Source organism: Chaetodon trifascialis, chromosome 4 (genome assembly GCF_039877785.1).
Source record: "Chaetodon trifascialis isolate fChaTrf1 chromosome 4, fChaTrf1.hap1, whole genome shotgun sequence".
NCBI classification, from domain to species: Eukaryota; Metazoa; Chordata; class Actinopteri; order Chaetodontiformes; family Chaetodontidae; genus Chaetodon; species Chaetodon trifascialis.
This window is the reverse complement of record NC_092059.1, coordinates 7,880,471-7,893,046: the sequence shown is the minus strand read 5'-3', so window position 1 is coordinate 7,893,046 and position 12,576 is coordinate 7,880,471. Positions and strand designations below refer to the sequence as shown.

General features: G+C 42.6%; 1 protein-coding gene across 3 annotated transcripts in view; it reads left to right on the top strand.

The window, feature by feature from the left end:
• The window catches only part of LOC139330718 (Rieske domain-containing protein), a 101,906-nt gene extending 90,823 nt beyond the window's left edge, over positions 1-11,083 (top strand). Inside the window, exons 1-4 of one of the 3 annotated variants that reach the window (XM_070961788.1) lie at positions 7,354-7,898; positions 8,269-8,384; positions 9,060-9,181; positions 9,270-11,083. In XM_070961788.1, the coding sequence (XP_070817889.1) occupies positions 7,709-7,898; positions 8,269-8,384; positions 9,060-9,158 (405 nt within the window). In that variant the 5' untranslated portion in view covers positions 7,354-7,708 and the 3' untranslated portion in view covers positions 9,159-9,181; positions 9,270-11,083. Of the gene's footprint in view, positions 1-7,315; positions 7,899-8,268; positions 8,385-9,059 lie in introns of those variants that run through there. The other 2 variants (XM_070961787.1, XM_070961786.1) reach the window with 2 other exon arrangements.
• The last annotated feature ends 1,493 nt before the right edge of the window (positions 11,084-12,576 follow it).

Below are 12,576 nucleotides of genomic sequence, written 5' to 3'. Positions count from 1 at the left end.
AATAAACAGGACGTGGAAGTGAGTGAAAGACAAAACAAAAAACTGTTTATTTCTCTCTCTCTCACACACCTAAACCTCCAGACCAACAGGGCGCCTCTTGTTTCCCATCAGCCAATCTGCACCATGGCTTGACGAGTCTACCACTTTGGTCCAGACTTAAACAATTCAACAAGTATTGGATGGATCGCCATGGAATTTTAGACGGACAGTCATGATCCCCAGAGGATGAATCCTAATGACTTTGGTGATCCCTGTCTTTCCCTCTAGTGCTACCATAAGCTTGACATTTGTGCTTTTGATTGAAATATCTCCACAGTTATTTCCTGGATTTGGTACAGCTTTGCATGATGCCCAGAGAATGAATGCTAATAACTTTGGTGATCATCCAGTGTGACCAACCAGTCAAAGTTTGACTTTGTCCATTTCTTTGGTTTATGACCAAACACCTGCTAATGAATGCCAGTCCCATCAGTCTCAGTTGTTCTTGTGGTTACAGCTAATTAGCGAATGTTAGCATGTTAATGCACAAAACTTAGATAGTGAGGATGGTGAACATCCATCCATCCATTTTCTATACCGTCTATCCCTTTCAGGGTTGCGGGGTGGCTGGAGCCTATCCCAGCTTCAACGGGCAAGAGGTGGGGTACACCCTGAACTGGTCGCCAGCCGATTGCAGGGCAACATGCAAAGACAGACAACCATTCACACTCACACTCACACCAGGCCCCGCCCGGGGATCGAACCAGCAACCTTCTTGCTGTGAGGCACATGCACTGCTAACATCTGAAGGTTAGCATTCTCAGTGTGAGCAGGTTAGCATTAGCATTTAGCTGAGAGCACTTCTGTGCCTGAGTACAGCCTCACAGAGCCGCTAGCATAACTACAGATTCTTAGTCTTTTTAATGTGATGCCAGACAAAGTGACTGGTTTTATGAAGGAAAGCAGAAGAAAAATGTCCCATACATCTTAGAAAGTTAATGAGATGGCATGAAAGCATGCAGTGGCCTTATAACCTCAACACAGTGTGAAAGCAGCAGTTTTTTAACCTCATGAAGCACCATGTAGTATTACTGTGGACTATGGCCATTTAGCCAGATTCCATGAATTGATTAATCCAGGCTTCCCAAAAACTATACTGTGCATCAGTATGTACCTGCTCCAATTTCCTCCAATCAACACAATATATCAGCAGAATCAACATAAACCATATGCTACACTGAAAGACCATCATCATCATCATAGAGGCTCGTCATGACAACCGCACGTCTGCTCCTCCTCCTCCTCCTCCTCACTCTTCAGACTCTCCCAACAGTCCGTCTTCTAAGCTGGGAACCTTGAAGAACAAGACGCATTGTGTCTGGATATAATCAGGACTGAGGACATGAAGGAAGGAATGTAGCATAGTCTGATCTCTCCTGCAGACATGTATGCAGTGGAGGTGGAGAGGAGGGGCGGACTTTGCGGGGAGTGACTCAGCGGCTTGGTGTCATGCCCTCGCAGTCTCCTGGGTGCAATTAAATGATGTCTCTCGTATACAAATTGGTTGGAGAAAAACAACCTAAGGTTTAAGATGCTTGCAGGTCAAACAAGGTGCACTTTACTGAGAGGCGCCTTTTGGAAAACTGCTCTGAATCTTGCTCTCTGCCTCTTCATATTGTCAGAATGCTGCTTCGTAGTACAGCTGAGGAAATTATGCTGTGCAACATCACCTTCATACGGTCAGATCACACCTTCGGGAAATAGCACGCTGTATCTAAATGTCAGCACTAACCTTTATACATGAGAAATATCATCCTTAATGAACATTAAGGATGTCAAAGTAAGTTTGCAGACAGATGTATGCTGACAAGTTGAAAAAGCAGACTGTGAAAATGTGTCTGCCTTCACTTACATTTCAGCACCAATGATCACACTAATATGATTCAACTCACAAAGTCTAATCTCAAGAGAAACACACAAGGCCATTAATCAATGTCTCAAACTCGATCTTCTTCATTTCTGTTTTTATTTGGATCCGCACAAATAATCTTGAATGATGGCGGTAAGAAAACTAACCACGAAACATAACAAACGACTGACCTTGAAGTAGCTAAGTCACAATAAATCAGGCTACACAGGTGTCACATATTGAGTTAGCTGCCAATTAGCAGTAAGAGGTTCGCTCGTTGTCCTGTTTTCCACAAGTTTCCACATTTCAGACCAAAATTTGGTCTGATGAGTCATGTCGCCTTTCACCCTTTTTTCTTCACTCAGGCAGCTTTATGTTTGGAAAAAGCCAAAGGATGCCTTCAGTCCGCATAGACTGATGCCAGCAATTTAATATTTTGGATGTGTAATGATGTGAGCAGCTGGGTCGTGTCATTAGATCTGATTATTGGTCTGCGTGGTCATATAACAGCCAAAGAATGAGAATATTTTACAGGTCCAGGTGGTGCAAACACTGTTAGCTAACCCTGATCCTGTTTTCTGAGATCCTGATGCACCCATAAACGCTGCTCAACAAATCAAAGAGTGGTCTCATGAACCCTATTAACAACAATATTCTTCTACGGCCTCCCCAGTAACCAGATTTAAACATCGTCGAACCTTTATGAGTCAGGAGCAGAGAGTCTGGAGTTGCCTCCATCCCATCCTTCACAGAACTGGATTTCCTTCTTGACAAATGATCCAATATCCCGCTGCACTTATTTTGGGATTTGTGTGGCTTCCTTCAAAACAGAATTTAAGCTGTTTTCTTATTATTTGGTGTTTTTATTGTATTGTCCACCCCCTGGACTTAAGACTTGGTATGGATTGTGATCTTAATCAGCATCTCTCTCTTGGGATCTGATATTATTATGGGGAGTGCAGGAGTCCTGCTGCAGCACGAGAGGCCTGGTCTTAATGTCAACCTAAGCCCTAAGCACTGAAAGTTTGATTAAAGGAATAGTTCAAGAAATAACTTTATTTTCTGTCCTGACAAGACTTAAATGAAAAGATTGATACCACTCTCGCTGTGCTAAATATGAGGCAAGACTGGAAACAGCCCGGTTCTGTAACAAATTACTGTATACATCTTGTTTTGTATAATCATATTCAGTCATACAGATGCACAAGGTACAGTTGACATGTACCAACAGCTAAATCCAATGTAGACTGGTGGGTCATATACTGGACCTCCACCCGACAAACCAGGGTCTGTGGGTCAGATACAGACATTTCGAGTTTAATCAATCCAGATGTCTACATATATTCTGAAACAGCTCACATGGTAGGATATGGATAATAAAAATACATTCTGTACTATTGCATGGTATAACACAGTAGAAATCATAGTACAAGCACAGTAATTATTGCACAGGATGTTTGATGGATGTAGTGGATATTAGGAAAAAAGTAAACATAACACAGTAGTGCAAAAACATGATGTTAAACAATCAGACGGCCGCTGGTTTGAAGGACCTGTGGTAGCTTTCCTTCTTCACACTGGATGCAGCAGTCTGTTGCTCAAGGAGCTGCTGAAGGCCCCCACCGTGTCATGCAGGGGGTGAGGGGGGTCGTTCATGATCGATGTCAGCAGCTGCTAATGTGCTGCTCACGCTACGCCTCCTGTGTGGACATACTGTCAGAATGGCGTCCATCTCCTCATTTAACTTTTAGGAGAAAGCAAAGACAAGCATTTTCCAAAATGTGGAACTGCTCCTTTATCGTCACCTGTGGGATGAGTTTAAATGAGGGAGGGTGCGAGGGCTAAAAACACTTCACGAGGAACGGGCCAGCACTTGATGAAATCACCTGGGGCAAAGGGGTATCTGTCGCCACCGGAGTGCGAGACTCATTATTCTGATGTAGTTTATTTAATGGGAGTGTGTCTTGCTCACTTTCCGAACCTAATAATAGTCTGTTTTTCATTAGTAGTGTTTCATTAGAGCAGATGACGATAAATCAGCAGGATTAAGCCTTCATAAAATAAAGACCTAGGCACAGCGCCGGCTGCTTTATGTGAACTTGTTCTTGATGATTTTTGACTTCCTGGTGTGCTCATTTTTTAATGCTATGAATTGCGGACATTTCTCTTAAGGAAAATCAGCAGCATTCCAGACTTACATAAAGTGTGCATAAAGAGCTCAAACATAAATGAAAGGGCTCTCAAACACTCATCGTTTTCACAGTGAAACAGCACAGAGCCTTGGGGCTTATTGGGAATGCAGGTCTGCGAGGGCAGATGTTGGGACGGGGCCGAGTAGTCAGTTGTGGGTTCAGTTTCCTGTCCACTAAACATCAAAGCTGAGTCTGGATTTGCATTTCGAGTGGCATAACGACGTTATGGCTCTTCGCCCACAGTTATAGAGGCCATCAGGAGACTAGCAAACAATAGTGTTATCCTCATATGAGCTCCTTGTGAGAGCTTTAAATCACGCCGTCCTGATATCGGCACACTTGAATGACAAAATCTATTAAAAAAGTAGCAAAGCAAGCAGGTAGTGGTGTTTCAAGCTTGGCTGAAGCATTTGCTTAGCTAATGAAAACCACGTTGGCTGGAGAGTTCCATCCATCCTTGGCAGATGAGTTAGGAGACTTTTGAGGGTGGTTGCTGGGTTGTAGACAAGACGGAGCTAATGATGGATGAGTTTGGGCTTCACTCACAGTCTAATATCTCATCTGAGCCAGACCTTCTCTACACCAAATTTTGCCTCGTGCCAACAGTTACACTGTCCAGTGATCGGCATACTGCAGCGAGAAGTCAGGGAAATTTATGGACAGCGCTATCCTCCAGTGATCACTCTGGCGTTTTGCTCCCCGACTGTACCTTTGTTTTTTAATCCCATCCAGCCGACTGATTCAAATTTTCCATAATGCATCATTTGATTTCAGTAATTATGTTTCTCTCTCTAAAAAAACTCATCATTTGGAGCTCATTTAATTTGATTCACAGTGTGTGCCTTGCAGTTTTCTCACCTCTCAGCATGCCAAAGCAGAGCTGTTGGTGATGACTGGCAGTTTGTCAGTGCCACCTCAAACCTGCAGACTGTCCACTTCTCTGTTCCGCTTTTTGGCTCAAATCCCCTCGCACCCATTTCATAACCTCAGGAGCCCCCTCCACAAATAAGTAATACTTGGCAGCATTGTTGAAAAATAAACACCTTTGTTGATTTTCCAGTTAAATCCTGCTGCATGATTCAAGCCTACCTGTGCTAATCAGCAGGCCGAAAGTTAACTGACAGTCGAAAATTGTTTATTTTTCAGGTTCAATAACTGTCATTAAGCAGTGGGTAAAAACTCGTGATAAGCTAATTTGGTCCCCTACCTGTTTGTTACCACTTTACTACATACTGCAAGAAGACTGTGTGAGGTTATACAAAATGATGCTGAGCAGCGATAAAGGCACAACCAAAGTTCCCACACAGCGATGCTGACAATAGAAAATCTCTGCAAAAACAACACAAAAATTACCACAGTATGCTACAACGTGATATGCTAGTCCAGAAAATCTTGATTTCAGTGTAAAGTGTTGGCATGTAAAGTCTCTTGTGGCTTGTTCACACTTCATACATCTGCAGTGCAAGGTTCTGAAGGTGGAGACGTTTGTGGAGTGAGTTATAATGATAACTTTCCTGTTGGTTAGCTTAGCACCCAGCGTTTTTGAAAATTCGGTCACCTAGCTCAGGTTTCTTCACAATGGCTTCCCTTCTTCTTCAGTGGTTTTACCTCACATTTCGCTGAGATCCAACTTTTGACAAGACGCAGTAGCATTCCTCCTCCTTGCCCATGACACGTTTTCACAGCATTACCGCTCTCCTCTGCGCACATGCTGCAGCTTTACATGAGTCAGCTTCTGAAAGTCAGGAATCAGAACAAGTGGCCTCTGTTATGCATCACTCCAGTCTAGACGGTAACTCACAGTACTTGTAGGCTAAACTGCCAGCAGCATTATTACTGGCACAATAAAGCCACGGAGACAAAGTGAATAAAAGTTGAAGGAGTACAGATCATCATTTATGTAGCTATTTTTGTTTTTTGCGATTTGCCAATTGGACAAATTTGTCGGTGACACAAAGCTCAACTTCAATACTACTGGGAGTCAGTTTTATGCACTGCTGATAATTATGAGTCATTAATCTTATTTGATTATCAACAGATGGCTAGCTTATTAACACATTTTAAAGGTCTCATTGGGGGTAAACTGACAGAAGTTAGGCATCGTATTAAGATGCATCCTCATGTTTTCTCTGCTCCATCAAGTTTCATTTGATGAACACCTCTGACTAAAACTGATTTTCGTCTTTGCAGTGAGAGACAACAACACACTGCTGGCATGTGTGTTCAACACCTAAAACACTGGCAGAGACTCAGAGTTCACAAACAATTTGTAATAAGAAACTGCACCGTGGAAAGCTCAACATGAAGAAATGAGCCAACCCGTCTGGAGCGCAGTACAGTGCGGAGTCTGTCATGAAACAACAATAACAGGCTTTAGGAGTGATCATTTAGAGAGGATTTTTAACTATTTGCACAGTACATAAAAAGTAATGTTCCACATTTACCGCACTCTTTGGGAACAAGTCCAATATTCTGGATATAAGTGTTCTCAAAACTCTAAACTCAGCAGGGCCACCAAGAAAGACCAGAGAATGGGTATATTTTACAGTACAAAGGCTCTATGTAAGAAATGCTTGAGCAGACTGTAACTGTGGAGGAGACTCAAGTCTTCAAGGACCTTCTTAACTCTCTGGTGGCACCAGCCATCTTCTATGGCCGCATTTGGCCGGCTGGCAGAAAGACTTAACAGACTGGTGAAGAAGGCCAGCCCTGTCCCAGGACACCCCGTGAAAGGAAGATGATGGCTAAGCCGTCATCCGTGCTGGAGAACATGTCCCACCTCGCGTGGGACACTCTGCCAGCAGTGAGCAGCTCTCTCGGGGACAGGCTGCTTCACCTGCAGCCAGAGATGCTGCAGGCTGTGATCAGACTTTATAATCAGCACTGCCCCCCAAGACCACACATGCACAAACTGATGCGTCACTCATGTGCAGGCTCAGTGTGTTCTGTGCAATATAAATATTTCATGTGCAATAATGTGAATTCAACCTCCGTCTGTTTTACTGATTACATTATTAACTTTCATATCTTTTTTTTTTTTTTTAACTGTTGCTTCTTGCTATGACTCTATCCCCTGTGCTGCTGTAATGCTGCACATGTCCCTGCTGTGGGATTAATAAACATGTATCCTGTTTTATTGGCAGAGATGCATTTTTTTGAACATGATGTGACTGGAAGAAAGAACAGGAGGGGTTTGTTTGGTCTGTTCATAATGAAGCATGTATTTATGATGAGCAGCAGTCCTCACGTGAGGCTCATAGCATGCCGGGGACATTGTTTGCCAAGCCTGTGTCTGCTTCAGCTTTGGGACTATTTTTAGAGCGGCTGCAGAAACTGATAATAGCAGAATTAAATCTGTGTGTCTGTGAGGAATATCTGCGCCTTTATTATCTGTGGCTGTCAAACACATGCTGATCAGATGAAGAGGAGCCGTGCATGAGTGCACTGCGGTGTCCCGGCTGGCTGGCTGGCAGGCTGCAGCTCAGCCCGGCTGACCGTCGCATCTGTCGGCCTGCTGCTTAATATGGAATATTTTCACAGAGCGAACGGCCAAATTCATTTGCACCGGAGGAAAAAGGGAGCCCTGTAGCGGCGCAAATTAGAAAACCAGTTCGTTTCGCCGTTCTTTATGGCGTCTGGCTCCGGAGATGAAGAGGGGCGCACGGAAGGCGCTTCGTGGAGACTCATAGGCCCGGTCACGGGGCTTTCCAAGCAGCGCTGCCGTCTAATGTACTCCTCCCTCGGCCACGGCTCTGATGTCTGCCTCTTCTATGTGCAGGGGGAGTTTTTTGCCATGGATGCTCGCTGTGCGCATTCCGGTAAAAGCCTCAGCATCCAAATTCATACTCGCTTAGATTAACCCTTTAGCGAGGCTATCAATCTGTCTCTAAGCAGAATAACGCGCAGCATATGCGGTTTTTAAGATGAGAGGTGTATTCAACATTCACCAAGATGAGGAATGTACTGTACTGGGTCAGACTCCAACTGCTGGCCTGCCTGTAACTAAATATGAGGATCTGGTTTGTTTATCCCTTTTGCTTCAGAAAAGAAAAATATCCATGCCACAGATTTAGCAGTTTCACACCATGTTATTCAAACCTCCCATCACATTTTCCTAGAAGGAAGGCAGCGAAAGTCATTTGTTTTGAGAGAAAGATTATATGATGAACAACATCCTGTGTCTTCCAGGCGGTCCTCTGTGTGAGGGGGACATCGAGGAGGCTGACGGGGTCCTGCAGGTCTTCTGCCCCTGGCACGACTATGACTTTGACCTCAGAACTGGGAAGTCAGGGACCTCCTTACAGGTCAGTGAGGAAATATGTCCTTCTTTCATAATCCTGTTTCATTTTTCAACAAAATACCTGATTGTCTTGAGCTCAGTACAAATGTACATCATCTGAAGTACAAAATATACAAGATATACTATAACAGTGAAAAGCATTAAGAAGACCAGGAAATCAGATATGAATCAATTATGTATCAAACCTGCAGATGCGTCTTATGAAAACTGAATTGCGTCCCAGGAGTTTCACGTGCTGACTGCACCTGAGAGTTGATGTGCGCATTTGCAGCAACATGTAGAGAAATTATGCACCTCCATTAGATGCTGGACGTTCTGCTGATCGACACGGCATGAGCAATCAAAGCTCTCAATCAGAGTGAAGATTGCGTTCCCCTTTTGTTCTGTCAAACTTCTTTTTTTGGACTTATTTGGATGCACGCATCAATGAGCAGCCCAACTGAGAAGTTTCCGTAAACGTCTCATCCTCTTTTCCATTAAGCATTTTCATAAGCTGCTGTATGTCACCATTGTCCAATATCAACCAACAGAAGACGTATACCGACAAATATTTACTCCATTTTAACTTGAAAAGTAACATTGAATAAGCTTACTCGCACTTTGGCACATTCAGGTGCCATGTGAGTTAATACTGCTCATGATGGTGTGCTTTTGTTTTTCTTTTGTTGTTGTTTTACAGCAAAAGGTGTATGAAGTCAAGCTGGAGGACGGCAGCGTGTACGTGAAGCACGCCAGTCGCCTCTCCTTGCAGCCTTTTCCCGCGGATCAGAAGAGATGAACAGCCTCAGCCTTCTGCCCTTCGTGAGTCCACTCGGGCTATTTTTAAAGACTTGTTCCACAAACTCAAGCCATCTGAAACATTCCTGAGCCTTATCTGCCTTTTTCACAGACCATTTCCACTTTGATTGCTGTGCACTCACCATGATATCTGATTGTCTGAGGAGGACATGACATCATTAAATAGTTCCAGAGTTTTTCTTGCTGGCATTCCAGGTACAGACTCATCACAGACATGAAACACAGGGAGCTCACTCCTGACCTTGATAACGGTCCGGACGGTAGCAAATATGCAACATAAAAACACAAATTTTACTTTTCTCAGCAGATATTACAGAAGTCACCACAGATTTGGCAGTATAAAAGTCATTTACTGATTTTTTTAAGGATTCCTTAAGATGATATTATGATTATTTCTGATGAAAATATGTGAAAGTTGAAGTTTTTTCTTCACATTTGAGCTGTCAGATTTGCTTTCAGTTGACAGTCCTGTTGCTCTCGTATGCACTAGCAAGTAAGTCATACTGCAGATGTCCCCAGATGTCATCTCTGCTTAAATACAAAATGATCACTTGTAAAAATCAAACCATTATTGCAATGAGGGGATGAATTCACATGCAGCCAGAAATGAAGCCTTTGTGTGGGGTAACAGAAGTCAATGCAGTGTATGCAAAGTGCAGTCCTAATCTAGTGATTTGCAAATGCATTTAAAAACACAAACATGCACAAAATGAGTGCAGATGAATGAAAACTGATATTTTTGACAAAAGACGTAAATTCTAATTATCAGCTGTGGTCTGTTTTGAGGTCAAAGTGACAGCCTGGAATATAGGTCACCCTTTATGAGTATAAAGCTTCCACTCATTTTGGGTGGAAGAATTTGCAATCATGTAAAAGTGGAAGAGTACTGACATTTTTTCTCAGCAGCTAAAACTGAACTAAACTGAGCAGCCTCATGTTCATTACTACCAATAATCCTCACCCATGTCTTGAACAGGCATTACCTGAGGCCTTGCTGAGTTGTGGTCTTTGGATAAATTTAGACACTTATTCCAGTGATGTCACGCAGCAGAATTTGTGTTTCTGGATCGTTTTTTAACCCAAATAGAGTTCCAGCAAGCAGAACACACATGAAGAGCGCTGCAATTACGATTGGTGGCGCTAAGATGTCTCCGTCAGCATTTCTCTCCATTCCTGGCCCGTGCACAGACAGGTTTGTCTGTTACTGACGCAATGGGACTCAAAAGAAACGGTTAGTAAGGCGCCGGAGGGAGGTTCACGACCTGAAATGCACCATTGACTCAAGAATAATGTGTTTTTCTAGTTTAATACGTGTGTGTGCGTGCGCGCACTGATGCAAGTGTGTTTTCTTTATTCCATCGTGGTGAGAGCAGTCACTCTATATTTTCTGTCAGCTCCATTTTCTGGCAGAGGCGCAGAGACCAGTCATGAAGGTGTCAGTGACAGTGTGGCTCAACACTCTCACTTTCCTCCCTGCTGTCTTCCCTGTTGTGCAACTTTATTACAATAATAATTTTCACTGGCTAAAAATGTCTGTAACTCATCACCTGGAGGGTAATGGGCACACGCCACGTCGCGAGAAAAGTCAGAGTAAACATTGTTCAGGATTCTACACTGCACTTATTTTATATGTTCAGCAGATTCTAACACATTTTGTTTCTTGTTTGTTATGTGAAATATGTATCTGGCCTGTACGGTTTGTCAAAAGAAGTAAAATATCTGCAATTTCAACCACTTACCAGTTGTAAGCTGCCAGTGTTTTGTGTGTTGTGAACTGTATTTATTGTTGTGACTTAAAGCTTAATCTGAAGCAAAGCTGAAAAGTTCATCTTTGTTGTTTAATTCACAAATTATTGTTTGTTAGCAACACTGTGTAATATTTAATAAAATAAAAAAAATAAAAAAAACACTGACCAAAACCTCTTTTTCTTATTTGGAAATGTGAAACTGCGTCCTTAAGAATGTGAATCAAAAAGTTTACACAAAATCATTTATTTACAGTTTCTTGTTCCTACAATCATAGTAGATTTCATACAATACACAATTTACACATGAAAAACTTAATTCAGAGAGAAACGAGAGATTGGCATCACCATGCAATAGTTAAAGCGTTTACACAGAGTTCATTTATGTAATTCTTTTACTGGAGCTCAGGGTGGCTTCCTGGAGCACAGTGTGTCAGTACAGTCCAGAAAGTGGTGGAAAGGTTCAAGGATGACCTCCTGAATAAATTATGATCTCCTTGAGACTACCTGGATTGTACAGAAGAGAAAATGGATGACTCTGTTCATGCTTAAGTTACTGTGAAATTAGTGGTGGTTTCTGGTGGATTGAGAGTTTTCTGCCCTTAAGTTAAATGGTGCCAGTTAGCATTACCCACTGAAATTCTTTGACAGAGAGGCAAAATCAGGTTGAGTATTTCAAAAGCAATTAACTTCACATATTCCCTTTAAAATTGTAATTGTTGCAAAAGCATCCCATGTTTAGCCAGTAAATCTAAGCAGATGACAGTTCCCCAATTCAAGCATGCAGGACTTCAGTACAGCTACAACCGTAACAATAGTATCCATTAGAGGAGCAGCTCATCATTTTGGGAAATGCACTTGTTTGTTTTCTTGCTGAGAGTTAGATGAGAGGCTTCACATCATTCTTAAGCTTGCATGGCAAAAGTGTAAAATCAACCTGCGCCGTCATCACAGTGAAGTTGCCATGCTACCAGCGGGCTTTCCAGGAGACCCTAGCTAGCCGTTTCCCTGTTTCCAGTCTGTATGCTAAGCTAAGCTAACAGGTTACTGGCTGTAATTTCAAACTTGGCACACTGAAATGAGAGTGCTGTTGATCCTCTCTAACTCTCAGCAAGAAAGCGAACAAGCTTATTTCCCCAAATGGCCAACTATTCCTTTGAAGGTGTGAAACAAAAACACATAAAGCTCCATTAAGCCATATTTGTGATGTTAACGTTGAATCCCTGGGAAATGAAACGGTTGCTGCTACTGGTGCTATTCTCACTGAGATTTGATGAGATAAACATTTTCTTTGCAGTGTTTTATCTGTTGGATTCGGTCTTAAACTCACTTTATTTGATTCTAAAGACTTTGGAAAGTTTTGCTTAAGTCATTAAACCAAACAGTGCAGTGGTTCTTTAATCTCCTTTGAAGTTCCCTAGAAGACAAAGTAACTGTTTGGAGAGCCCAGCTTACTTTCCCATGCAAAGTCTTATATAATGGTTTACTCAGCCTATTACTGTTACCTTGTCCTTCAAACTCCCTTGATAACTTCTCTTCATGAATAAGCCAATTCTCCTGTCAAAGCATTCCCCTCCAAAAACCTGCATTCTTCCATGTGCAACCACTTTCAAAGCTTGAAAGTGATGGACTGTGAGGCCAAAGACCACTAAT